A 25,926-nucleotide genomic window follows, 5' to 3' on the forward strand; every position below is an offset into this window, starting at 1 on the left:
AAGGCATTCCATTTAATCTAGAAATTATTCAGTAACCTGTTTTCAAACCCTAGAGGAGGTTCCTTGGTTCTTGAGGCTAAAAAACTCCGAAAAACTACAAAAAATTTTAAACAAACTTGAAAAAAAAAGCAAGTTTTATCAAAAAATTGCTAAAATTTGTGACATTGAAAAGTTGAAAAACTATTCCATGGCCATTAATTATTTGTCAGTAAATTATTATCGAACCCCTTAGGGTGTTTCCTGGCCCCTGGTTCTGGAAAGACCTGAATAAGGAAACAATGTCAAAAAATTTGAAAAAATTGCACGTTTTGTCAAAAAATTGCTAAAATTCGTGATGTTAAAATGTTGAAACCATTCCATTACAACCAATGCAGTAAAATATTATCGAGCCCCAGAGGAGGTTCTTTGACATCTAGGGCCGTCGAAAATTGTTAAAAATTTTCAAAAAGCTTGAAAAAAATAGCAAAATAGTAAAAACTTGCGTTTTTAGCAAGTGGTTGTTCGTCAGTAGCTAGCCACGGGAGGGAGGGGGTCACCGGGGGTTGATTGGGGAGGCATCACTGGGATGGGGGAGGGCTTTAGCGCGGTGGGGAGGGGGTGGTGGCAATCTAAGAACCGCCCTTCACACCATAAGTATAAGTATAAGTCTCCAAAACAGTTTGAGCTGAAATAGAGCTGAAAGGCTCTTAGAGCACTTAATGCCCGCTCGGCGCTACCTGTTTATCCCGTTTTTGAGGACGAAAAGTCAAGCGTCAGACGAAAAATCGGTAAAGCGAAAAATCGCATAAAAAAGACCGACAGGAGTAATATAATTGCTACAAACTTCGTTTGAGAGCAATTAATAATAAAAAAAATAAAAATAATAATAATAATAATAATGATAATAATGTTAATAAATAATAATATATTATTATTATTATTATTTTATATTATATTATAATAACATAGCCCGCAGATTTGCAGAAAATAGCCGCTATCGCTTCGCGGCTATTAAAATAATTAAGTATCGTTATATTTAATATTAATTTTTATCGTAGTATTAATTAATTAAGCTAGGCGGATCACAAATCTCAAGTAAGCCAAAAGGGCAAACGGAAAGATTCCAATATCATCCCAGTGAGTATCGAGGAATAATATAATGCCACATATCATTTTGAAATAATATCTTTGCTGTTCATTCATTTGATTGGCTTAGGGATTCACTACCTAAATAATTTTTCCAAAGTTTATCGTAAAGTAAAACTTTTTCCAAAAATATTAAACAATGATACCAAAAATATTGATTTTAAGTAATACTTAAAATCAACATCTAGGATGCCCAATGGGCATTATCGTTTTATACTTTTCATCAAACTAAGAGTCGACCCATTGACATTCTTACCTTGTTCCTTCCCTTGTATACAGTGGCTTCTGATCCCTTTCCAATGACGTCATTGTTCGCCCACCTGTATGACTCACTGCAGAACAAATGAGCCATCATAACAAAAGTACTCACCAAAACAATTAAATTATGGTTCCAGTGAAAGCAACTATAACTAAGTACATCTCATCTCATCTGAAAACAATTTTTTAATAGTTTGCAATACATTTCACATATAGAAGACAGCGTACATTAGCTACAAATTGCACACTAATATCAAGCAGAGATCAGTTGCTGTAACACAGCCCAAATTAGGTAGCTACATTTTCAACTTCAAACCTTAAGGCGCAAGACTTTCAGGAAAAAAAACAAGCTGTGCTTGTAACTTTACATATTCAACGTTTTTGGACGGGATTTATAGCTTCTTGAATAAATCATCAGCTTCTTATCAGCATTGCAGAAACAAACAAAAAAAACGGCAGAATAATTGGTCCGTAATTCCATTAACGCGGAAAGTTAGGATATTTCAATCTCACGTTATGAGATAGAGAGAGATAGAACAAAGAAACATAACCGTGCCAGGCTTAAATGCTTTGTAGTTAACTTTTAAAACTTCCAGAATTTCCGTAACCAGCTTTACGACTACTTTTACAGTTCTTTGATGTGGGGTACAAATCAATAAGAATTTCAAAAACTTCTTGTACAATTGAATGCAATAAAACAAAGAATTAGCAACGTGCGCTTCAACCCACAAAATGTCAAACCAGTCAAAGAAAAAGAAAATTTCAATTTTGTCTACCCTGGATGCGTACCCCTGATTATGTAATTGAAAATTACCGTGCTCCTGTCACACGAGCAGAATGACCAAAAACAATATCAGTCGATAGCTTAAAAATTACTTGCGTTTTCTGAGAAAACCTAAATTTTCATTTTCAGCAATTGATTACCAAATGTAGTTTTGCGGTCTGGAAGTTTGAGCATTAAAAACTTATCTATATGATGTGAAGAATTTTTAAGCAAATTTGTTTATTTAAAACTCAGACTTTCGTTGCCCCATTTTTACAAATGTATGAAGTATATTTGAAAAACTCTCAAGCAGATTTGATTACATGAAATTCAATTTTCCTTGCCCGCTTTATATAAAGGTGACACTCGAACATAAAGTATGCCTTAGCGAAACTCCAAGAGAAGGTCGTTTTCAATCATTTCACCGCCTATTATCAAGTCTTACATAACGTTAATGGGAAAAAACTCAATGATGTAAGAAGTGCGAACTATTTTGATTGCATTCTGTTGGACATAGTCCTGTTATTTAATGAGAAGATACAGCAGCTAGTGTCAATACCAATAAGCATTAGAGATTGTAACTCAGACATAAAAGAACGAACTGCAAAAAGCGGGTATTTAAAATTGGGCTTGAAGGTTTTATCCCGTTTCTAATATTGATTCCGTGTTTTGATACTCATTCTGTTTATTTTAGTTTGAATTCCTAAGCAACTGCTGTTTAAAAGCAGCTGGAGCAGAATGAGCGAACAATAGTAGCCTAGAGAAGTCAAAATGACTTCACGCAAATGGCGAAAAGAAGGCAAAATGAGGTAAAGCGACACAAATTTTTACTTACACTGTTATCGGCTTCAAAATAAAGAAAAAGTCATTTTGAAAAAGATGACGATTTCAACCGGAAAACATAGCCGGAAGACTGCGGAATGAACTCGAAGCAAAAATAACCTAAACCCTAGCCAAACACTAACCCATAAAACTATTTACCTCATTGTACCGTTCAATTTGAGAAAAAAAATAAACAAAATAACAAATTAACAGGTAAAAACTAAATTATCAAACTTTTTGCTTGAAATTTCTCATAAGTTGCAACTCCGGATACATTGTTTATAATATATTTTCTATTATGTAATTGTGTTCAATTAAAGAAAATCAGTGATGGGAAAACATAACAAACAAAACATCAATAACGCGAAAGAATTAGAGGACGCTATCTAAAAAAACCTGCAAAATTATTTAATAATCTCTAAAAAAAATTCAAAAGACTCAGTAGCTGCTCTCAACACTAAAAAACGGGAAAATACTTGAAATATGAGAAAGAAGTATCAAGTACAAAACTGCGGAATCAATTAATTTAAGTTTGTAAAATATGTACAATCAATCAAGTTAACTTAGAAACAATAACAGTACCGCTAACCCTAGTTTTAAAAAAATTTAACATAACAACATTCTGAAAGAGAAAATTTTTTCAAATTTAGCCTATTTTTCTCAACTAAAACAAACTTAAATTGATATTAAAAAAACTGGCCACGAACAACATAAAACTAATTGCAATCCAAAAAAATTAACCATGACACTAAGAACCTAAAAAAGAGAATAAAATACGGAAATAAAGCGTCTACAACGGCAAAACCAAAAAACAGCTAGATTTCATAAAACTCAAATGTAATAGAGATGTTCAAAATGCTACCAAATGTACAGCTACTTGGTAATATGGCGTAGAAAATCACTTTACACAAAAAGTCAAGTAGAAACTAAAGAAAAGAACTGCTTCCGAAATGTCTCACGTCACCGAACAAGTTTCTCGCTAAGCAAAAAAAATCTTACACTTACTTTTTTCGCTGGCTGCTAAGAACAATGACACCAACCTCTCTTCTCTCTGCTCTGCATTTTTGTTCAATAAAAGAACATCACAAATTTTGCACGTGCAGCATTGACTTTTACATACTCTTTCAGAACAACTGATCGATTAAAAAAACACAGCTGTAAGAATTCCGGAAACAACTGGAAAGTAGAAAAAAGACCATCCACACTGAGCTGCTGCACCAGCTACTTGATTGCATAAAATGTTTCGAAACAACAAAACTTCCAGGAAAACAATGACGAAAAAAAGCATCTGACAAAATTTATATCGAATTGCGGTAAGTTCAGGTAAGACCTGGTAACACAGAAAAACAAGTAGTTCGCAACAACATATTATAAATTGAAAGACAAGGTAACAGGCTCATAAACAAAACAAGGAGCAAACAAAGTTGATAGCGAAGGGAAAAATGAGAAATAACATTCTCTACAAAAACGGGAAACTCTTTAAAAATTGTAATACAAAATCCCCCAAACAATGTACGGAGAAAACTGTTAACTAAATCTTCTAATAGATTAGTCACCCGAAAAATACTTTGCAGAGAAATATAAAAGAAAATGCTTAGAGGCACAGAAAAAACACCAAAAATTAGAAATTTGTTTAACTTATTTCGGTGAAAGATACCCTGTCTAGCTTTCGAGTCTCACTTCATTGTAACATCATCAATAAAATTGCTCTGAAGAATTGATCAAAAAACCTGGCAACGAAAACCATAAAAATGGAAGAAATAGGCACAAAAAATTTAAAATACAGAAATTGGCAAAAATTAGCTCAAATTTACTCAATTTTCTTTAACGAAACAACAAAGTTATTTAAAGTTAATACTACTAAACAAATTATAAGACAAACAAAAATTGGTAATTAGCTGATTTCAAAAACAACACTCCCGAAATGCTATCGAAAATTGAAGAAAACAGAAATTGCTGAAAAAGCTTAAAACAAAGCAAAATGTTAAAAATAACTGAAAATTGCCACCAAAAGCTTAAAATTTGCTTCAGACGGTAGAAAAATCTTCCAAACGCACAATTACCAGTTTAAATAATTGATCGAAACGCCTTTGACTGAAGTTAACATTATACTAAAAAAAACTGCTTTCAAAAATCCGCAAGTGATCAAAAATTTCCGCTCGCTCACTGAAAACTTTTTTTATACCTAAATTTTCTCGCTCTCTCTCTCAAATAAGCGACATGAACAAAAAACATTCTTTCTTCTCTCGGCTCTTCGGCAATTTCACCTAAACTTTTTCTCAAGCGTTTTCAATTGCTCTCAAACGACCGGCTGATTTCGAAATTAGCAAGGCGTGGTTTAGTGAGGCTAGCTTTAGCTTAATAGAAGGCGCCTAAGAGAGCGCAGCGGGGGCGGCGGTTGCACCGAAAGGCTGATGGGGTGGCAACAGCGGGGGTCAATCTCTATGAGCCGCCCTTCGCACCATAAGTATGTCTCCAAAACAGATTCTGTGAATCGCATACTTGAAGTCTAGTGAGCTGAAAATCTCTAAGAGCACTTAGTGCCCGCTGGGCTTTACCTGTTTATCCCGTTTTTGAGGACCTGTTTATCCCGAAAAATCAAATGCTTAAGACGAAAAATTGGTCAAGCAAAAAATCGCATAAAAAAGACCGACAGGACTAATATAATTGCTACAAACTTCGTTTCAGAGCAATTAAAAATAGATTACCATAACTCCTCTTCGAGTCGTAAAAGTAGCAGAGGAATAATAACCTGCTGAGACTATGAGAGCGGCTATTAAAAAGTGAACGTTTACTATAATCCCGATGAACTTTTTTACGAAAATTTTCTTGAGCAATGACAAATTTTTGCGAATTGTTTTTACGCAAATTTGTAAACAGCCTTTGATCTCGATATGTTCAGTAAAGTACCACGCGACGCCATCTCAAGTTAATTGCTCACCCAACACCATTCCCTACGATTCGAATCGTAGAGCTAGATTAATTTGACTTGAAAAAAATTAAACCTAATAAATAAAGCAATTCGTTTGAAGTTGAATGCTACGCGCTTAAAATAAACAAAGAGTAAAAATGTTAAGAAAAATTCATACGTTTACTCGTTAGCCCTCAGTCCTACTGCAAAGTCTGGTGCTAAAAATGTTCTTCTAAAATTATAAACCTGAAGAAATATTTCTCGAAATTTCAATGCACAATCAATTTTACTTCGATACGCAAAAATTGTAACAGAATGAACTCTACCCTGACGTGCAGATCTTTCTCACATTTGATGAATTCAGATTAAGAATTGGCACAAAGATTAACGCTGCGCAGGGGTCAAGTTGAGAGGAGCTGATGTGGGGGCGGGAGGTGTCAAACTTTAAGAACCGCCCTTCACACCATGAATTTATGTCCCCATAACAGTTTCAACGAATTGCATAATCAAAGTCTATTAAGTCGAAGGGCTCTAAGAGCCCTTAACGCCCTCTGGGTTACCTGTTTAACCCGTTTTTGAGGACGAAAAGTCAAATGGATGGAAAAAAGACCACAGAACTAATGTAATTGCTACCTAGTTCGTTTGAGAGCAATTAAACAAAGACGTACGTTCGACGGCAGGCACATGTTTGCACGAGTCAGCCTTAATGGATACGAGAAAAGTAATATGACCCTTTAGCACCAAATCTTCCTGAAGCTGATATAGAAGAATCGCAAGTTTTGTCGCTTTTTTTATCGCGCTTTGAAACTGCCAAACCAAAAAAAACTTCACAATCAAGAAAAACCCGTTGGAATTTAGTTCAAAAGTTTTCACTCTAACCATGAGGATAAAAAGAACTTCAATCGCAGCTGAACAACCATTAAGTCAGAAATGGCGAACGTGTTGAATTTTCAAAATCGGTCCTAACCGATAGCGAACTATTATAGATAACAATCGGAAAAGCAATTTTGAAATATTATGAGACGAAACCTGTTACATTAAAACCGTTTCAAATGTTTGTTGTAAGGTAATGTTCTCTTCGAACTTCTCAAACTCCTCAGCATTACTTAAAGTAAAACCTCTGATGATTTTGTTCAGATACATTAAATACGCGTACATTTGTAGGAAATAGGCCGCAAATTCGGTATCCTCAAGCAGTCCATATAGTTTTATATCATTAAAATTGCCCGCAAAGTACACCCACAGACATTTCGACAACAGTTTCCACTCGCAAGTGTTGTAGAAAGTTCTCGTTACTTCCAGAATAACGGATTTTTTGTTTCACAAAACATAGAAAGCATGTAGCTCAACACAATTGAACTTTATAATCATGATTGTCGATTGAAATCACAGAGGCTTCAATACATAGTTTCTACTCTTTCCGGGAAAAAATTAGATTACTTGAAACAATATTGAATAAAAAGCAGAATAATCATTAGGATGCTTTGATGCGTAGAATCTTGAAACAAAAGATGCCGGGATGTCATTTTTAAATGCCAATTGGTCTTATTAATCTTTTAAAAATTTGTTTCCAAAAATTCGTCAATTGGGTATTGTGCTTTCGCATGTCAATGTCGAGTTCAAAGAGAGCACTGATTTTGTTTGATGCTGTATGAGCTAGAAGGATTGATGAACAGCCAAAACAGTCCCAGACAAAATAGTCCGAAGAAAACAGACAAAACCGTCCCGCTCAAAGCGCTTGTTAGACATATCAAAAAGGAAGTGAAGCTTTGATCTTGAAAGAAAGCTTTAAAGTCGGAAAATCAAAATCACCGTGGCGCAATAGTAAGTGCACTGGACGCACATTCGGAGGTCGCTGGTTCGAAGTTGTCGGTGGCTAATATAGCCATAGCCTTCAAAGACGAGCAAATCCAATTTTTTGCTTGTCTGAATGAAGTCCATATTAACAATTTGCGTCAAAATTATGACGCCAAAAATTGTGAGGCGCTCTTATATGCGTTGTTGTAATAAGCTAAAGACGTAGTGCATAAGTAAGAGGTAAAATCTTGATAGCACGGGTTCGGCTTAAATTCAGAGGATTTAAAATGAGAAATATAACTTCTACAGCATGTACATTGCTCAAGCCATGTACCTTGAAAGTTTTTCCAGTTTTTTTTTAATTTTTAACCATTTGTGCTTGCAATATATATTCAATTTTTGCAACTGATTAATATTTAATCAAAATGAACGTCTTCGAAGTTTTCAGCTAAATTTATTACATTAAAGAAAATTGTTCATTGAGGAAGATGGTTCCAGAAATGATTCAAAAGAAAGTGCTCCAAGTTGTTTATTGATCATTAAAAGAGCCTTTTCTTGCGGAACAACGAGACCCTTTTGCCATGCTTAAGACGTTTGCAAGGAACATGACCTGTCTTTGGTTCTTTTTAGTTGAGTCCAGATTAGACGCATGATAAACCTGACAGCACCCCACGAAACGTGAAGAAGAGTAGAAGTTGAAGGGTGGGAAGTTGAAAAATTTGAAAAGTTTTGTTGGTCAGAGACTGCAATGCTTTACATCAGAAACTTTAAGTGAGTCGGCATTAGTTGGGTAATACTGAGAGCTGTCATTCCAGTTTACAGCTAATCACTTAGGATAAAATTTAAAATCTTAAACGAACTGGTTTAACATCAGCATCAGGAACCAATTTTGGTTACCAATGCTTGACAACTCAACTCGCTTGGTTATAACCTCGGAAGAGAAACACGAGTTTCAAAAAGCATTTTCCTGTAGGCTTCATACAGAAACTAAAATCAGATTGTCTAATGGCATTTAAATAAACTAAAACTGGAAGAGAAAAGAGTTTGACGACTCCGATGTAGCTGACATGTTGATTGTATCTTCTGAAGAGAATTATTTGAGGCAGCCGCTTTCCAAACTTTTTGAAGATTGTCAGATAAGGCACAGCAGAGGCTTCATGGTTAATGTTGTTTACTGCAGTGGTTTTGACGTCTTAATAGCTGAAAAAGAATCTGTTTGAAGCGTCCATAAATGGACACACGGTTTTCATAGCTTAATAATAGAACTAGACATAAGAAATTATACACATGAACCAGCAGCACCAACAAAACTAAGGCGAGTAATGGTGAAATGCTAGAAGGATGGTCTTGCACCTCCTTTAACTGGTAAATGAAAAATAAGCACTCTCGTCGGATCACGCCAGAAAAACTAAATTCTATTTTGTTGATCTTCGATGCTTTCAAAACTTGAAGAAACGATAAAGCAGTAAGAAAAACTGCTGAAAAACCACAAACAACTTTTGCTCAATTTGAGAAAATTGTCTCACACTTTGTTCGCTCTTTCGCCACAGCTGGCTGAACAGAAAACCCTCCTTTTCGCACTACTCTTCAATTCTGTTCAGCAATTTGGCCTAAACCATTTGCCTTCGCGTGCAGCACTTTGGTTTCAGTTGATGCATATAGTTGGTCCGTTATATTTTTAGGCGTGTTCAGATGAATGCTGTACCAGGAGGCTCGTGCTAAAAACTGTAACTTTAAGAAACACTAAGTCATAATGTTGATTTTATAGATGAAATTCAATGGTTAGGAAATGGATGACTTTTTCACGGTAGCAAAAGAAGATTTGTGAAGCAAATCTCACGAAATTTTTAACTGTTACTGTGCGGTGTTCCGCCTTCAGTAAATATTGAATGTGTAGTGTTGGTGATGCTTTGGCCGGACGTCAGAGAAGCAAACTAATCAGCTTGCTTCACTGACGCCAGTGATAGTGGTGCTTCAAAAAAGACCCTTGAATTATAGTTAATTTGGCACGATATGCCTGGGCTACCCTTTGCCCACTGTTGTTCCTTGTCAACAGTTAAAAATTTCGTTGGATTTGCTTCACAAATCTTCTTTTGCTACCGTGAAAAAGTCATCCATTTCCTAACCATTGAATTACATCTATAAAATCAACATTATGACTTGGTGTTTCTTAAAGTTACAGTTTTTAGCACGTGCCTCTTGGTACAAATGCTTAGATGGCGAGAGATAAGAACCAAATGTAACCAGAATACATTAGCATCAGGAATACCTTGAGAGGCTTCTTAAAAACACTAATCCCTGAAATGACATACAAAATACATCATGCAGGTAGTGTATGTAAAAAATTGTAGTGTATGTTCTGTTAAAGCAAGTTAACAGAAAAAAGTCTTTTTTGAATTAGGAACAGCAAAAAACTCAAAAGAGATAAACATAAACCGACAAATGTCGGAAGAATTGCTCTTGAACGACAGGCGAGGCAATTTAATTCATGGTCTTTAGTATGGATCAAATTTTCTTTATGGCCACCCGCAGTAACCAATGCGAGTCACTTATTTTTCCTATGCTGCAACCGAATTTATATTAGCAACAAGCTTTACTTCGGAGCACTAGAGATCACTCAAAAATGATGAACGAAGGCGTGAAAAAGTCACTTTAGAAGTCAAAGAATGTTCTAGAAGAAAAGCGCAAAATTGTCAAGCGAAAAATTTGCATAAAAAAGACACGTTTACAATAATTGCTATGAACTGCGTTCAATCAAGAGCAATTAATTAGGAACAGCAAGCATCATGAAGTAAAATTATCACGTCAGATTAAATGGCCGAATTGAATTCAGTCTGGGTCCTTCATGAATTTTCTAAAAACTGAGCTTTGTATCTTTTTCGGCAGTACTAAAGGATTTGGGCAAAGTTGCATTCGCCTATAAACCTTATTTCGACACCTTACGCCACTATTGATCACACCGTGTTTAAGCTATTTAGATCTAGCAAACATAAACCAACTAAAAATGCTCTCGAAAAACAGGCGGCGCAGCAGCAAAAAAGGCTCTCGAATGAAAGGCGGCGCAACTTAATTCAGAAACATCAGCCTAGATAAATTTTTCTTTATGCAAAATCATCAGCCGAAGGTAGGATTTGAACCCCGACCTCCTGATTTCGATATTTTCATCTCGACGGAGGTATTACCCAGTCGTCTACCAATGCCTTGATATTTACTCTCTTACAATCGGTTTTGTTTGAACAACAAATTTATTTTGTAGAGCAATTGACACCACTCAAAAATCAAGAGAAAGTGCGTGAAAAAGTCACTTGAGAAGTCAAAGATGATTCTCGTAGAAAAGCTCAAAACAGTCAAGCAAAAACAATTGTATAAAAGACACGTTGAAAAAAATTGCTTCTCATTCCAGAGCAATTAACAATGTTATTATCTAATTTTTTGTCCGATTGTGAAAAAAGTTCGCCGTTGGAAGAGGAATGCCAGAATTATTTTTAAAGGCTAACTGGCTACATTTAAAAAAACCTAACTCAATATGCGCACTCTAAAATGAAAACCATCGCCGGCAATTATTCCCACCTATAAGAATCACTCCCCTGATGAAAATCAACTCAATTTGATGTTTATTTCCGACCATCTATTCATCATCTCGCCTACTTAAAATATATTCGCCCAACTATATCCATGAACAATTTTCAAAATTAATGGAAAAGAAGGAGCGCAAACAAATGCAAAGCAATCCACTACTAAAACATAAACCGACAAATGTCGGAAGAATTGCTCTTAAACGACAGGCGAGGCAATTTAATTCATGGTCTTTAGCATAGATCAATTTTTCTTTATGGGTGAAAAAAACCTCGACACCACCGGGATTCGAACCACTGACCTCCCGATCCAAGTCCACCCCTACTAACCACTGCGCTCACTTAGTCACTTAATTTTCCTATGCTGCATCCGATTTTATATTAGCAAAAAGCTTTACTTCGGAGCACTAGAGATCACTCAAAAATGATGAACGAAAGCGTGAAAAAGTCACTAGAGAAGTCAAAGAAAAGCGCAAAATTGTCAAGCGAAAAAATTGCATAAAAAAGACACACACGTTTACAATGATTGCTATGAACTGCGTTCAAGAACAATTAAAAAGCTCTCGAACCAAAGCAAGCGAGAACTAATTGATTAACGTCGCGCGAATTGCTCCCAAACGAACGGTTGGCTTCGGTAGAAGCCGCCAGTGGCTTAGGGATGCTGCCGTTCTCGGGTAGTGAGCGGAGTGAGGGGGAAGTCAAGCGTAGGGTAAAGGGGAAGGGTTAAGAAAAAAAATCAAGCATACAAGAGTAAAAAAATGACTTGAAACGTTAAATCACTCATGCGAGCTGAAGCATACTGAGGGACAAAACGGTCAAGCATAAATGTTGCATAAAATTAGACAAACAACGACTATAATAATTTCATATTTCATTCGAGAGCAATTAACCACCAATTCTCAAATAAATAATCCGACGCAGCATGTTACCAATTCAAACTTGAAATTGAAAATGACGCATCTTGAAACACTATTCACTAAGATATAAGTATTCTTTTCTCATAGCAAAACCTGTAGAGCAGTTAGAATTCCGATACATTCTTTTTTATACCATCTGCTCTTTGAAAGTACCTGCGACATCTAGTCCTAGTTAACTGCTGCTGGCTATTTTTCCATCGCAATTTCATTCAAAATTCTGCTAATTTTTCCCCGAAAGCACAGGTTTTCTTTTTTAAGGTTAAATTTTACTTTACTTCACACCGCAAACTGAATAGTAGAGCATTGCATAATTTCAATAGTGTTATCTTTGCTTTAATTACTTTTGGTCGTGATAATTTGTTTGGTTGTGAGAGATTCACATCAAATCTCACAAGCCGCTAAGGCATGGCCAAATTAGTGGGCGGAAAATTATAATGGAATGTGGTTTTCAAGTAGTCGTATTTGCCTAATTGTCGGCTTAATTTGTATATCGGCCATTGATGAAAACGAATTTATAGCACTCGGCATTTCGCAGCTCTTCGTGAAACATCATTTGTTGTCCGGAATACTAGCCGACGCGAAAGTTTGCCAAAAAGTCAAAAGAAGGAACATTAGAAAAAATTTTGCGGAGAAAACTGAAGTACAAAAAAAATGGGACGCGCAACTATTCAACACGCTTACACATGAAATTAAAGGTTACATGACAATTTACCCAATTCCATTTTACCCAATGCCAACTTACCCAATGCCAAACTAACTAATTTGGAGAATTGCCCAATATCTTTGATCTGATTGCTTCAAATGCTCTTTCTAGTTCAAAGCAAAGTGCGTAAGGCTAATTACACCGCATGATTAAAACACCTCTGTCTTAGTTCAAAGCAAATGTCAAGCACCCTTTCATAAATGCGAAACAACAGCTTATATTAGGTCAAAGCATCTTTAAGGTCAAGGACACATTTGGCAAACCGGCGTTTTGGCCATTTGAGTTTTAAAATGAGTGAAATGCAATATTTAAAAGAAAATGAACGCCGCCGGTCAAGCACAGTTGGTTGAGTGCCTTGTTCACTCAGTCTAACCACCATAAGCGGTAGTTGAATTCCCGTGGAAGCAAAGATTTTCCACGAAGCCAGCCTACATTAATGAAAAAATTCTGAAGGGGAAAAACTGGAAAATCAGAGAACATTGTTGGGCTAGTCATTAAAAAAGAAGGATGAAACAGCAACTGGTACCCATCCTCTCTAATGTCAAAACATCCCTCTAGCTCTTCCAGTTTTGGAGATACAATTTTTCTTAAAATTGTATTGACCAAAAAAAAGAAAAGAGCATACAAAAGCATTGAAGGCTACGAATGCGTATAATAGGCCAAAGATCGCAAATAAGAAGTTATAGCATTAGTTTAAAAAATGTTTACAATGTGCTAAACATTTTCATTCATCACCAGATTCTCTTCGGAGCTTCTGTTCTCATCTCCGCCTGTCGCTTTAATGACGTTGACATTCTGGTTTGTAGCGTTGAGAAAACGGTCTGATGCATGGATGAGTGCCGTGAAAATATGTTTTCAAGCCCCGATGCCAGCCTTCTACAGCATTTCTTGTACTCACTAAGCCCTCAAATACTACTCTGCTATGGTTCTAAAGCTGCAAGGGGTATTGCGTTTATTGTGTGTTGCGCTCAATTGTTTCACCTTTAATATAAGTCTGCTGGAAATAATAAGTACGATCGTCGATCATTTGTAAAGATCCTATTTCTAAATTGAGGACCTCCAAAAATCCTTGTATCTCTTCAAACACCAAATCGAAACAGAACGGAACCAAATACTCTGGAACAAAGCTTAAAGCTGGAATGCTGGTATCACTCGCGTGGCAAATGCAAGTTCTGCGATATTTTATGAGGCCAATTCAGATTTGCGCCGTACACTTTTTTGAGGCCGATTTCAGATGTCTTTCTATTGAAACTCTGACGAAGATTGGAATAAACTTTGATGTTGCTTACAGGGTGCTGTTCAACAAAAAGTTGGTTGCAGTCTTTTCAAAATCCAGAAGATCTCCATGGGGTGCAACAACCCAAGTGCGTTCACTCAGGCCAACCAGTAGTTTTCTAAACGTTTTCCCTTGCGTTATTGAGCAACGCATATACAGACGAAGACAAGAAGCTCCAATCTATGTAGGTACGTTATAAAGTTGAAATAATTGAATAGGGGTGATTTTAAAGTGCAATGGCAAAGCCATAAAGAGTTGTTGATTGTCAGTGAGTCTTATAATTATATAACTCATAGCAAAAGTTGTTTCTTTAATAATCATTAATGCTTTTATATTTCAGGTCTTCGGATGTCCTGTTGGTTTAGTGGGTGTCTTAGTGGTTCTACCCTATTGCTTTCTTCAAAACAATCTGCAATACAACTTTCAATTAGCTTCTATTTCTTCCTTCTGTCTTTCTTTTCTAATGTAAGTAATCTATTGAATATTTCATCCAATCATGGCACTACAAAATATTGTTTAAGAGTTACAAATTATTTGTTCTTGGATTAATTTTATTGGTTAAAATTTGTCCATGACACTGCGCTACTAAATGAAAGTGCATACTTCAGTTAAAATTATCTATTAAAACTTTGAGTCCTCAGCCAATATATAAAAGGTATCTTCAAGCTTTAGCTTTAGTTAAATTAATTGTTCTTCAATTGGAGAGCGATCTGTTCGCAAAGTGAGCTAACTGTGCTAGTACTAGATCCTTCATATTTAGGTGCCATTGGCAGAATTCTCTCATTAAATATCTGTTCGCTTAATACGAAGTTCCGCCGCATGAATTCCTCATCATTTTGCAGTTTCAGAATCTGCATTTCAAAATCCGATACCACCAATACTGGTCGAGCCATTACTTTTTGTGTTCCAAAAATTATCAGCATGGGGTTTTGATACTTCTTGTATTTAGTGCACAAATAACCACTTAGAAATTGTAATCCAATGGAAAACAGAAATGAAATCAATCCAATCAAAATTGTTATGTGCCATGTAGAACTCGCTGTGAATCTGTTTCGGAGACTTGGTTGAATAGTTGTCATATTAAGAATAATTGGTTCTGTTAGCTTGTCCAGTTTTTGAAATGATTTTCGATGATAATCAGGTACTGTTGCAAGCTTAAGTTGAACTTTCTCAATCATTTGTTCACGCGCTTGAGTTATAGTCGAAATGTGTGGCATCTCATTAAGAGATGAAATCTTTGAAAACAAGTGTTGCAACGGATCTTTTAAATTAACGTCAATTCGAATTGCTGTATCATTACGACAGGAGAAGATATCGGCGCGGATTTCCATAAAGCGTGCTTCAATCTTGGTACCACATTCCAATTCAATCACACAGGATTTGCAACCTGGCAAACGTTTCCTTTTCAAGGGATCATTATTACGCATTTCACTCATGAACATGTCGAATTGATCCGATGCTGTAGTTATCAGCCATTTTCCATTTTCTAAGTTCTTGGCCTTTTCTTTCACTGGAAGCTTAACCGTATTGATATTGCAGTTTTGCAATGCAGCAAATTGATTTCCAATAAGAAGAGCGCCTAAGCACCAAAGAGAAACCATTTGTACATACGGAGAAGCTGCTAGATCCTATACACGCATCTATCTCTGGTTGAGAGAGTAAGGCAATTCTTCGCGTCGACTCGGCTATCGCAACATACTCGGCTTCTGTTTCATATTGAGATGCATATCCGTTCGTATCGTTAGTTGGCATCGGAATAGTTATTGCTCTGTACAAATTCAGTGCTGTAGATCCTGATGCAAACGGTATTGCTAGTCGAAAAACCATTCCATAATCAGTAACAACAACATTTGTAAGAAGTCTTGTTTCGTATGTTAAAATTTGGGATGGCGGAATTGCCAATGTTAGTCTGTCATTTGCTTTTGTCTGGTGAGTTGCAACTGATTCCAATATTTTGTTTAGAACACCTTTTGGAACAAGTGTCATAGGCACAAGTTTATCAATCATTGTCATGACTGAATCCAAAATTGTCAATCCATAGGCATATGTTGCTATTCTGTAGCTTTTTGTTTCACCGTTGAGTGCTAAGAGCCTACTTGCCAGATTGGTTTGTAATTTAAGTTTTTGATCACGTGAATAAAAGTATTGAGTACAAGCCATAAGTTTACGAGAATTTGATTGAATTACCTTGATGGCATCGTTCAAGGCTTCAGCATGCTTTTCCTGTGTGTTTATTATCTGTTTTTCCGTTGATTTGATGTCTTTTAACTGCGATGCGACAATGAAGAATTTATCCTCAACATCGCTTTTCACTTCCATCCATTGGTAATCATTTTGTTCGATCTTTTCTAAGGCGTAATCGATATCGTCTCGATTACGACTGCTGCCTCCGCATCCACCAAAAATACTACCAATGGAACAAGCAATTCTGGACCTGCAGTCAGAGCCGTCAGCGCGCCAAATGCTATTAGCGGAGCTGCTCGTTTTTCTCTCCTGTTTGTTTCATTCGTTAGCAATGTGTCAGAAACTTCTTTTCGTAAGTTAGTTAAATCCAAGCGCGCAAGTTGTAATTGTTCTGATGTAAATTTTGATAAGTGTTGAAAGTCCAACAGTTTTTCGTTTGTGTTCATAAAGGTCAGGTTACATCCGAATTGATATTTTTGCCACGATTGTTCCAAAATATCAGAAATGTTCTGCAATTTAATTTCTAGATTTTCAGGTAATTAAGGAAAGGGCACCAAAAATTCAACATTAACAAACTTCTCTGCTAAAAGCAATTTTTGTCGATACACAAATTCTATTCCCTTTAATGTTACTTTTTCGTGTTCTGCAAAGTTTAGGCTTGATAATATGAGCCAAATTATAAGACAATTTATACTGAACAGCTGCATGATAACTCTATTTTTGTAATCCCAAGAGAAGATTAAAAGATTAAAGAAGACAGGACTTATTTTGTCGCTACAGTTGGCCAGACGGTAACAATTATTGAGCCTGCGGAAAAGTAAGGAGAAATTTAATGCCATTTTAAGATGATGAAAATAAATATTTTATTTTGCCTAGAAAGGCATAATGCCTCTCAAGATCTCGGGGAGTCTAAGTAAACTCATTGACTTTTTATGGTCTTAAGTAAGGTTTGAGGGCTCAAATTTTTAATAGAAATTCGCCGGGAGTCATTTTCAAAGTAATGAAAATTTAATCAAGCTGTAGGTAAATTTGTTCAACCATTTTTATGTGTCTGATAGTTAGGGGCTTTTTGTTGACGTCAGAAGCAATAATTTTTGTAATAATTTAGTGCAATTTTCTTTTCAGGTTTAATTTTAGCTCGTCAGCTAAGTATAAGTATAAGTTCAAAATGAACAACTAAACAGGTAAGCGTTTTTAAGATAAATCATGTTTAACATCATCATAATGTCATTTCTAATCGGGTGTTGTGGCGGATGTTATAATATCAGTTATGACTTGGATACTGAGGTGCTCTGTTGTGAGAGCAAGATGACATTTATTCAAAATGGCATAGTATCTTACGAATCGGAGAATGTTGGCTATCCTTGTGGAGATAATGGCAGTATGGAGTATGAAGTGAATGAAAGCAGTTCGGTTGTGTTCTGGGTTATTGTACTATGCATAAGTTTCTGCATGGGATTTATATGTTACCCATTGGTTATTTTTCTAATTATTAAGTTCTTTTTATTAGAAATTAAGTTTATCTAACTTGGGCCCTTTTTTTAAGATATAATGTCAGTAACGCGATCAAAAATTTCCAAAAGTAATATCGACTGTGATATAAGAATGTTTGCGGACGAGTATTTCAATCATGAAAAAAATTAAGAAGTTTGGGCTGGCTATCGGTACCAGTAATTGACGTTGAAAAATCTGAAAATTGGCTCACTGCTACGAGTAAATTAATATCGGCAGGATACACTGATTACGTAGAAAATGACTGGGTTGTCAAGCCGATAGCATAGAGAAACCACAATTTGTTTTCACTAAACTCGACCTTCTTGGATTTTGTGAAAAACGTTTCTGCAGAGTCATTATTTGTTCAACATTGCGATCGTAATTTCAATCTGCCTTCGTCTGTAGTTAAAGGTGGACGAGAATCTCGTTTATATGGAAAGCAGTTCTGTCCCAGTAAAGCAGTGAATGATGCGTCTTGGTGTTATTCTTTTTCAATGAAAGATTTAGTTATTTGTAACATTCCATCATGTGTAAAGCAAACAAAATTAGACGCATTGCTTCAATTCAAAAGCTGGTGGACTGACGGTCACATCGAGACCGGTGGTGAAGAGTCAATATCAGTTACTCCTATTGGGAATAAGTTATTTCTAATTAGTGAACGGGGAAATTTTTCCATCGATCTTGAAAGAAACATGCGTCAAGAAAGCGATTTCATGAATTTAATCAAATCTGGGCCTTCTAATCGAGTCATGCAAAACAAAGTGAGATATTACATTCCACAACCGGATTACATTCTATGCCAGCCTGGGCTCTGTGCACATTGTGTTTTAACTGCGTCAGAAGGAGTTTCAATGGTTTTTGGTTGGGAAGCTAGAAATTTATCTGGGCATCATATTCCACAGGAAACATTGCGATACTATTCTAGTGGTATTCGTCATGGGGAATATAAGCAGTTGTTAAATACATACAGTGTAGCGAGTGCACTGAAATGGAGTGCTGACAATGACTCAAAGCGGAAAGTTAATAGTGGGTTGTCAGAACATTTAACAGCATTTATACAGTCAGGCGAAGTTGTTAAGTTTGGGCAAAATTTGACGGAAAAGCGTGGTAGGAAAGCGGGACTTAAGGGAGCAAGTTCAAAAAGGAAACGTAGTTTCAATTTGCCACAGCAACGGAAATGGTATACAGCAAAGCGTGTTGAAGAGAAAGGTTAATATGAATAGCTCATGTAATAAAATCTTATGTATGTTCGGGTTGTATTGTTCAATATTTGGTTTATAAATACTTTCTTCTCCTATTTAGAGCGGTATTCAAGGCATATACAGAAGGTAACATTGGAAAATGAATCAAGTACAAGTGCAGTGCATGCTGTGCAAGGAATTGTGTCTGAAAGCGAGCGGGAAGTGGGAAATGAAAATGGCGGCGACAAAATCAAAAGAAAGAAATAACTCGATAATTGGTAAATTTTAATGTTACAATTAGTAAATTAATTTCCCCCTGCGCTGTAATATTGGTTAAGTGTTGGCTATTATGTCATTGTAATTCGCAGAGGTTGTGTGTTACGACCTCGTGAGCAGATTTTTTATTTTCTTTTTATTTAATGAGATATTGGCATAATTATTAGAAATTTTGATAGAGAACATGCTAATTTCGCATGATTTTTGTTAGTTTCTCTTTGTGAAAATGAGTTCTGCAATTCAACCGTCACAATATGCCTCAAGCAATTTTAGAATAGAAGTGAAATAGCACATACTGTATAATATAGGTCTGTATGACTTAAGAATTATTCATTGAATGGAATGAGATTTTAATATATGAGATCAAACAACGATAGTTTTGCTGAAAGGCAAATTAATAACAAGGAAACTTTGCAAGTTAAAAAGTTCATTCAGAAATTTTCATAACGGCTATATCTAGTGTAATGAAATTGATTGCCTTCATGCGTTGTATGAATACGGGTGCTAAATTGAATAAAAGATTTATAAAAAGAGTTAAAATGAGAAGCTCAAGTGTTGTAATTAAGAAAAAAAATAATGATTTAATGTCAAGTGCCATGGGTAAAGAATTGGGTCTGCTTTCGTTGTCGCCCATATCGTGATGTTGTATTTTGGACCTGAGGTCCGGTCATACTTTGATTGATTGGTTTAGGTATATTTGATTTAGATGTTTGGTGTCTGTCTGTTTGTGATGTTGATGATGGTTGCGTTGTTACTTGACGTTCTTGTTTCTTCTGCTGTAGGATTTTAGAGAGATTCGATGGTACTGATAGCGTAGGTTCTGGTATTTTTTGTTGGGATTGTTTACTCTGTGTTGCCTGTTGTTCATTTGTGCAATTTGTTCTTGGAGAGTTTTCCGGAGTTTGGAATATTGGTGATGGGCTTCTTGAGGGCTCGGGTGTTGTCGACCGTGGTGAAGCATCCAAATTTGGTGTTTCCTGGCGCGTAGGCGGGAGGACAATATTTTCTAGTACTGGTTTTGCTTGTTCCGGTTGAACTTTCGTGGAAATGAAAGCTGTACTACGTTTATCTATTGGAAGGTAAACCGTGTTTTCGATTTGTGAATCGAATAATTGCGGTTCTTTTATTGCCTCTGGTATTAAAGGATCTTCTTCGAAATGTGATTCATCTATATTTTCGATATCTTTAAGAGTAGTTTGTGGTTTGAATGGTTTTAAGCGTACTCTGTGTACAATTTGAGTGAAATTTGTGTTTACTTTTCGAACAAGGTAGTTGCTTGAGGTTAAGACTTTTTCAACTCTGTAGACTTCAACCCATTTGCACTGAAGTTTTCCGACTTTCTCATGTTCGCTTGATATCTGTGGATGTAATAACAAGCAAAATTCGTGTAATTTCAGAGGTGCTGCATTAGCCTTTTTGTCGTAATAGTCACGATATTTATTAAAGGAAGCAATTAAGTTTTCCTGTTTCACCAAAAATGCTCAACATTTTAGATTGTACTTCACTAATATAGTCATATTTGCTATTAACATTTGGTAGAGTTTTGTTGTTGAAACGTAGATCAATTGGATTGATAGGTTTTCTGCCATGAAAAATTAAAGGAGGTGGACAACCTAGAACTGTATGAAAACTAGTGTTGTGCTGGAAAACCGCTAAGTCCACAAATTTGTGCCAGTCATGCTTTACCTGGTTTTCATATTTTCTCAAATATCTCTTTAGAGGCCCATGAGATCGCTCAAGAAGTCCGATTGTTTGAGCATGTTTCAAGGTTGCGTGGTTGATTTTGATCTCTAACATTTTTGCTAGTTCAGACAATAACTGAAGTGAAAGCAGAGCCTTTATCCGTTAGTATAGCTAATGGTATGTATGAACCATTGCATTAAGATTTTAGCTATAACTTCAGCAGATGGTGAAGTAACAGCTTGAGCAAACGTATATTTAGAAAATACATCCATCGCTGTGATAATGTATGAGTATCCCCTGACTTTGGCAGCTGACCTACAATATCACCTTGTAAGAGGTCGCAAGGAAAGCTTGTGTTGGAGCTGACTGGGTTGAGTGGAGGGGTTAGAGTTTCATGTTTAGGTGATTTTGCTTGTAAACAGGATAAACAATTATTGATGTACACAATTAAGAATTCATTAAATCCGGGAAAATAGTATTTTTTCCTAAATTCAAGAATGGTCTTCGTGATGCCAATATGTCCTTTCAGTTTAGAGTTGTGTATTCTGTAGAGAAGTTCCTCACGTAGGTGTTTTGGTACAACTAATTGTTTGATAAAATTTTTTCCGGTATGGTGGAAAAATTTTCTATACAGTGTATTGTTTTCAATTAAGAGGCGGCGTAGGTGTTTGTGATATTTCTGTAAGTCATACGATGAGTACGTAGTGCAAGGTTTGACTTTATTCCTTATCCAACGCATGGCTTCTACTATGTCAGAGTCTTTTTTTGCTCATCTTCTATTTTCAGCGACTTCAGTTTGTCTGAGACATCGAAATTGTCTAAGGGGTTTTTGTGTGACATAACATTGATTGATTTTTCTGAGAAGGTTGTGAATGAGTTGATTGTCATTGCCATCTCATTGTCAGTTTCTTCGATGCTTATTAACGGGATTTGCTGGAGCTCGGTAACAGTTAGTGTTGACAATGAATTGTCTGGTATGCAAGGCGTGACATCTATCGAAATGTTTTTCATGGGTATCCTATCGGTTATTTTCAATTTCATTTTCGTTGCCGGGTTAACATGAATTCTTGACAGGTAATCAGCAGCAGCGTTCGCTTTACCTGGTTTGTGACCCAAAGTGAAATTGAATGACAAAACAGTCAACTGCATTCCCTAGATTCCCAGGTAAAATTTTTTTTTGGAAAAATCGGGTAACACTTTTGTTATCTGATAATACAATAACTGGTTTGTTCGAAACACCCCAGATATAGTGTTCAAAGCTTTCAAATGCCAATTTAATGCTTAAAAATTCTTTCACATAAATTGAGAACTTTAGCTCTGCAGGTGAAAACAGATGAGAACCAAACGCAACTGGTGCGTAGGATTTTTCATCAGCATTTTTCGATTGTTCGTGATAATCTTCAATCAGAAGAATGAAACCTGCTGCGTAGAAACTTGCATCACTTACAATCACAAATTGACAATTTGGCTTAGCAATTTTCAAAGATAGTTCGCAAGCTTTTGCTAAATCGTTTTTTAGCGTACTAAGGCTTGTTTTATGTTCATCTGTAATTAAGAATTCGCTCTCTTTTCGTAAAATTCTAAAAAATGGTTGCAGTTTGATTGCAAGATTTGGTATAAATTTTTGAAAGTATTGCACAAAGCCAATTAAACGTCTCGTTTGTTTTATTGTTTTTGGCATACGTATGTTGGCTAAAAATTTTTCAACTTTCTCTATTTGGACTTATTCCATGTTCTGTGATTGTATGACCTAAAAATTTATTTTTTTTTGATACCAAATTGACTCTCGGTTCTAATTTTTTTATCAAGGTGATTCTGTCTTCTGCTCCACTTCCAGGGTCGTCAAAATATACGAAGCATTTGTCGGCTGCAATACATGACTGTAAATGTTTACTGACGCAGGAGCTAAATGCAGTAGGTGATCTACTTAAACCTTGAGCAAGCCTTTTGAATGCAAACGTTCTGCCACCAAAATTGAATGCTAGAAGTTGAACGCTGAGTTCATCAGCCATCTGCATTGAGAAGTATGCTTGGCTGCAGTCCATTTTAGCAAATATTTTTTTACCAGCCAAATGTGCTGCGGCATCAGTCATTGTTGGAATTGGAAAGTTATTGTTAGTGTAATCATGTCTGAGTAAATGATTAATTCGACGGAGATCTATTAAAATTCTTAGTTTACCGGAAGATTTCCGTTGGGCAAATATTGGTGAGGAGTATTTAGAAAAAGGCAGTGTTGTTATAATCTCATAGTATTGCATTAGTGCAAGTTCTATCAGCAACTCATCTCTCAAGTGAATTGGCGTCGAAGTATTTGGAGTGTATACTGGTCGTGTGTGTTCAGGTGTTAGCTTGATGAGACAATCTGTGTTTTTGCCTAAATCTAACCGATGGCGTGCGAAAATTGAATGGTATTTTACTAAGAGGTTTTGCATTTTCTGTTTTTCTTGCTGATTGGAAGCTGAATCCTTCCAATTAAATTTCTCAAGAAATTTTGCACGGCTTTCTTTGTCATGTGTTGGATCTAATTTTTCCATTTGCCTGAATGAGTGGATGGTTTCATAAATTGTTTTTTGTATTCCAGTGAGACTTGATCCGTCGGGGCAGTTTTCAGGTGTTGGAAACCATAACCCGTCGTTAAAAAATTTTTGATGTCCCTCTTTGTTTTCTTTAATTAATGAAGTAATATTATTTTGTTTTTCTAAGATTGAAGGATGAATAGGCAGTAGATATGCTGCTTGCTTTGATGCTAGTATTTGAAATTTAGCTATTCTAGTTCGGGCTGATATTGTTGTTTTTGTTGGCATCAGATTTATTATTCCAATTTTTGTTCTGCCAAGCGAATCAATCTTACTTAGTGATGACATAACACATAGTCCGGTTTTCTTTTCAAACATAACGGAGGGTTCAATTATTCCGATACTTTCTTTGACACAGTCATCACAATCAGTTATTTCACAGTCCACCACTTCTTGTTGGTTGCTATTCAGAGTAATTTTGTTCTGTGTACACAACACAAAAGTTCTCTTCCCTGTTCTGTTTGATAGAGAAAATCACGCGGCTGAAGGGTAGTTAGTTTTTTTGATTTGAAAAGGTTGCGAATGGAATATTACCTCCGCGTTGTGCTGGCTGTCGTGCCAGGCAGTCTCTCTGCATATGGCCTGGTTGTCCGCAGATTCGACAAATGATTGCTGATAACCTCGGTCTGAAAGCTCGCTGGTTGTTGAAGCCTCCGCGTGGTGTCCAATTGTTATTTTGGAAGCTGTATGTTTTGTTTTGAAGATCACCCCGGTAATTCCAATTTGGGTTACGCTGGGTCCAATTCTGTGAATATCTTCCTCGTCCTCGATCTCGTATTCGAGTTCTTGGATAATTTGATCTAGAATTAAATTGCATTGATTTGTCCATTCGAGACATTTGTTGTCCAATCTGTTTCTGTGTTTTACTGATGTCCCTTTGTGCTTCCACTACGGAATTAAGCACTTTTGTCAATGTATCAGTTTCAGCATTATCGACCACATTGAAAGCTGTTGACGATTCGTCGTCGGGTAAAATACTCTTAAGTACAAGGCGTTTAGAGACTTGGGAGCAGAGGGTTGCAACTGTGTCTGTATCTGGTCGCATTAGCAGTTTTAGGCGAATCTGTGTAGGCATCCCAGAGATGAATGCATCTCTAATTCTTCGAGTTCGTTCAACAAATCTATCTGTGCCAGTTGCATTCGCAAAAGCGATGTTGGCAAGTTTAGTGAGATCTGTTAAGTAGTCCTCTGGTGTTTCTTTTGACTCGTCAAATTTTGTCTCTTGAAATTTCAATTTATAAAGTTCCAGTTGATTTGCGCTGAAGTATCTTCGTTCCAATGCTGCAAGAGCATTATCCAATGAGTTTTTGTCGCCTGGTGGTAATTCAAGAAAATAGCTCAAAGCACCTCCAGTAAGGTGTTATTTCAAATAGTCGACTTTGCCTACGTCTGGAACCTGTGCTAATGCAATTGAACTTTGGATTTGTTCTTTAAAGACTCTAAAATCCTCCGTAGGAGAGCCAGAAAATGGTGTAAGTTGTACCGTAGGGGCACCAGTCGACGGAGTTATACTGGCTGTTATTGCTGTTGCAACATCTGTCATTTTTTATTACACCGTCACTTTCTTTTATGGCGAGCACGGGGGGTCAAGATGTGAATTGTACGATATAAATTTGTGATCAATGAAGATAGAGGTATTGGATATCCAAATCGTCTAGGTTGATGGTTTCTGTGTTTTCAAAGAAGTTTCTGTAGAAATTGAACTCAAAAGTAGTGACGAACCGAAGAATTATTAGTTGTTGCACATTTGCATCCTCAGTAGCAACTAATATTGTCTGTTTCGTATCAACATGGCACAATAAAGCGAGAAATTCTAAAGTTGTTTGTTGGAAGTAGATGACTGAGTTGTTTGGAATAAATAATTCGAAGGAGCCATAAATTGTGGCTTGGAACAAAGTATCTTGAAGAGTTGGAAGCATAATCTTTAAATCATTTTTTTTTCAATGGGATTATAATTTCGTTTTGTCAAAAATTTGCGCAAAGGCCAATTGTTATAAGGTAAAAACGAAAAGGAAGAAAGGTGTAATGAATGTTTAATTTGATTGAACTGTGTTATTGGACAGCAAGTTTATTTGATGATAAAGCTTATCCAGGGACGACATAATTTTATTATGTTGGAAATCAGATTTATCAACTATGAAAATACCAACGTCAGAAGTGAACAAATTTTTATGAATCAAATAAAGTTTATTTGAGGCAGGATCAATAGCGTATGAAAGTAACTGTGATCTTGTCAAATCAATTTGGAGAAATATGTAGTTGTTAATAACGTCAATAGTTTTCAAATCGGCCATAGTTGTTTTAAACCACTTTTTTCTGTCACCATCTTATAATTATATAATTCATAGCAAAAGTTGTTTCTTTAATAATCGTTAATGCTTTTGT

At 36.1% G+C, this 25,926-nt stretch overlaps 2 protein-coding genes across 2 annotated transcripts in view; both read right to left on the reverse strand.

The window, feature by feature from the left end:
- LOC142336181 (uncharacterized) overlaps positions 1–25,926 on the reverse strand; it is a 545,590-nt gene that overhangs the window by 132,638 nt on the left and 387,026 nt on the right. Inside the window, exon 2 of the mRNA XM_075384812.1 lies at positions 1,382–1,557. Within this exon, the coding sequence (XP_075240927.1) occupies positions 1,382–1,480 (99 nt within the window). The 5' untranslated portion in view covers positions 1,481–1,557. The remainder of the gene's footprint in view (positions 1–1,381; positions 1,558–25,926) is intronic.
- LOC142337048 (putative splicing factor, arginine/serine-rich 6) overlaps positions 8,623–25,926 on the reverse strand; it is a 65,139-nt gene continuing 47,835 nt past the window's right edge. The window contains exon 3 of the mRNA XM_075386103.1: positions 8,623–8,876. Within this exon, the coding sequence (XP_075242218.1) occupies positions 8,870–8,876 (7 nt within the window). The 3' untranslated portion in view covers positions 8,623–8,869. The remainder of the gene's footprint in view (positions 8,877–25,926) is intronic.

Source organism: Convolutriloba macropyga, chromosome 3, assembly GCF_964194025.1.
Source record: "Convolutriloba macropyga chromosome 3, txConMacr16.3, whole genome shotgun sequence".
In the NCBI taxonomy this organism is placed as follows: Eukaryota; Metazoa; Xenacoelomorpha; order Acoela; family Convolutidae; genus Convolutriloba; species Convolutriloba macropyga.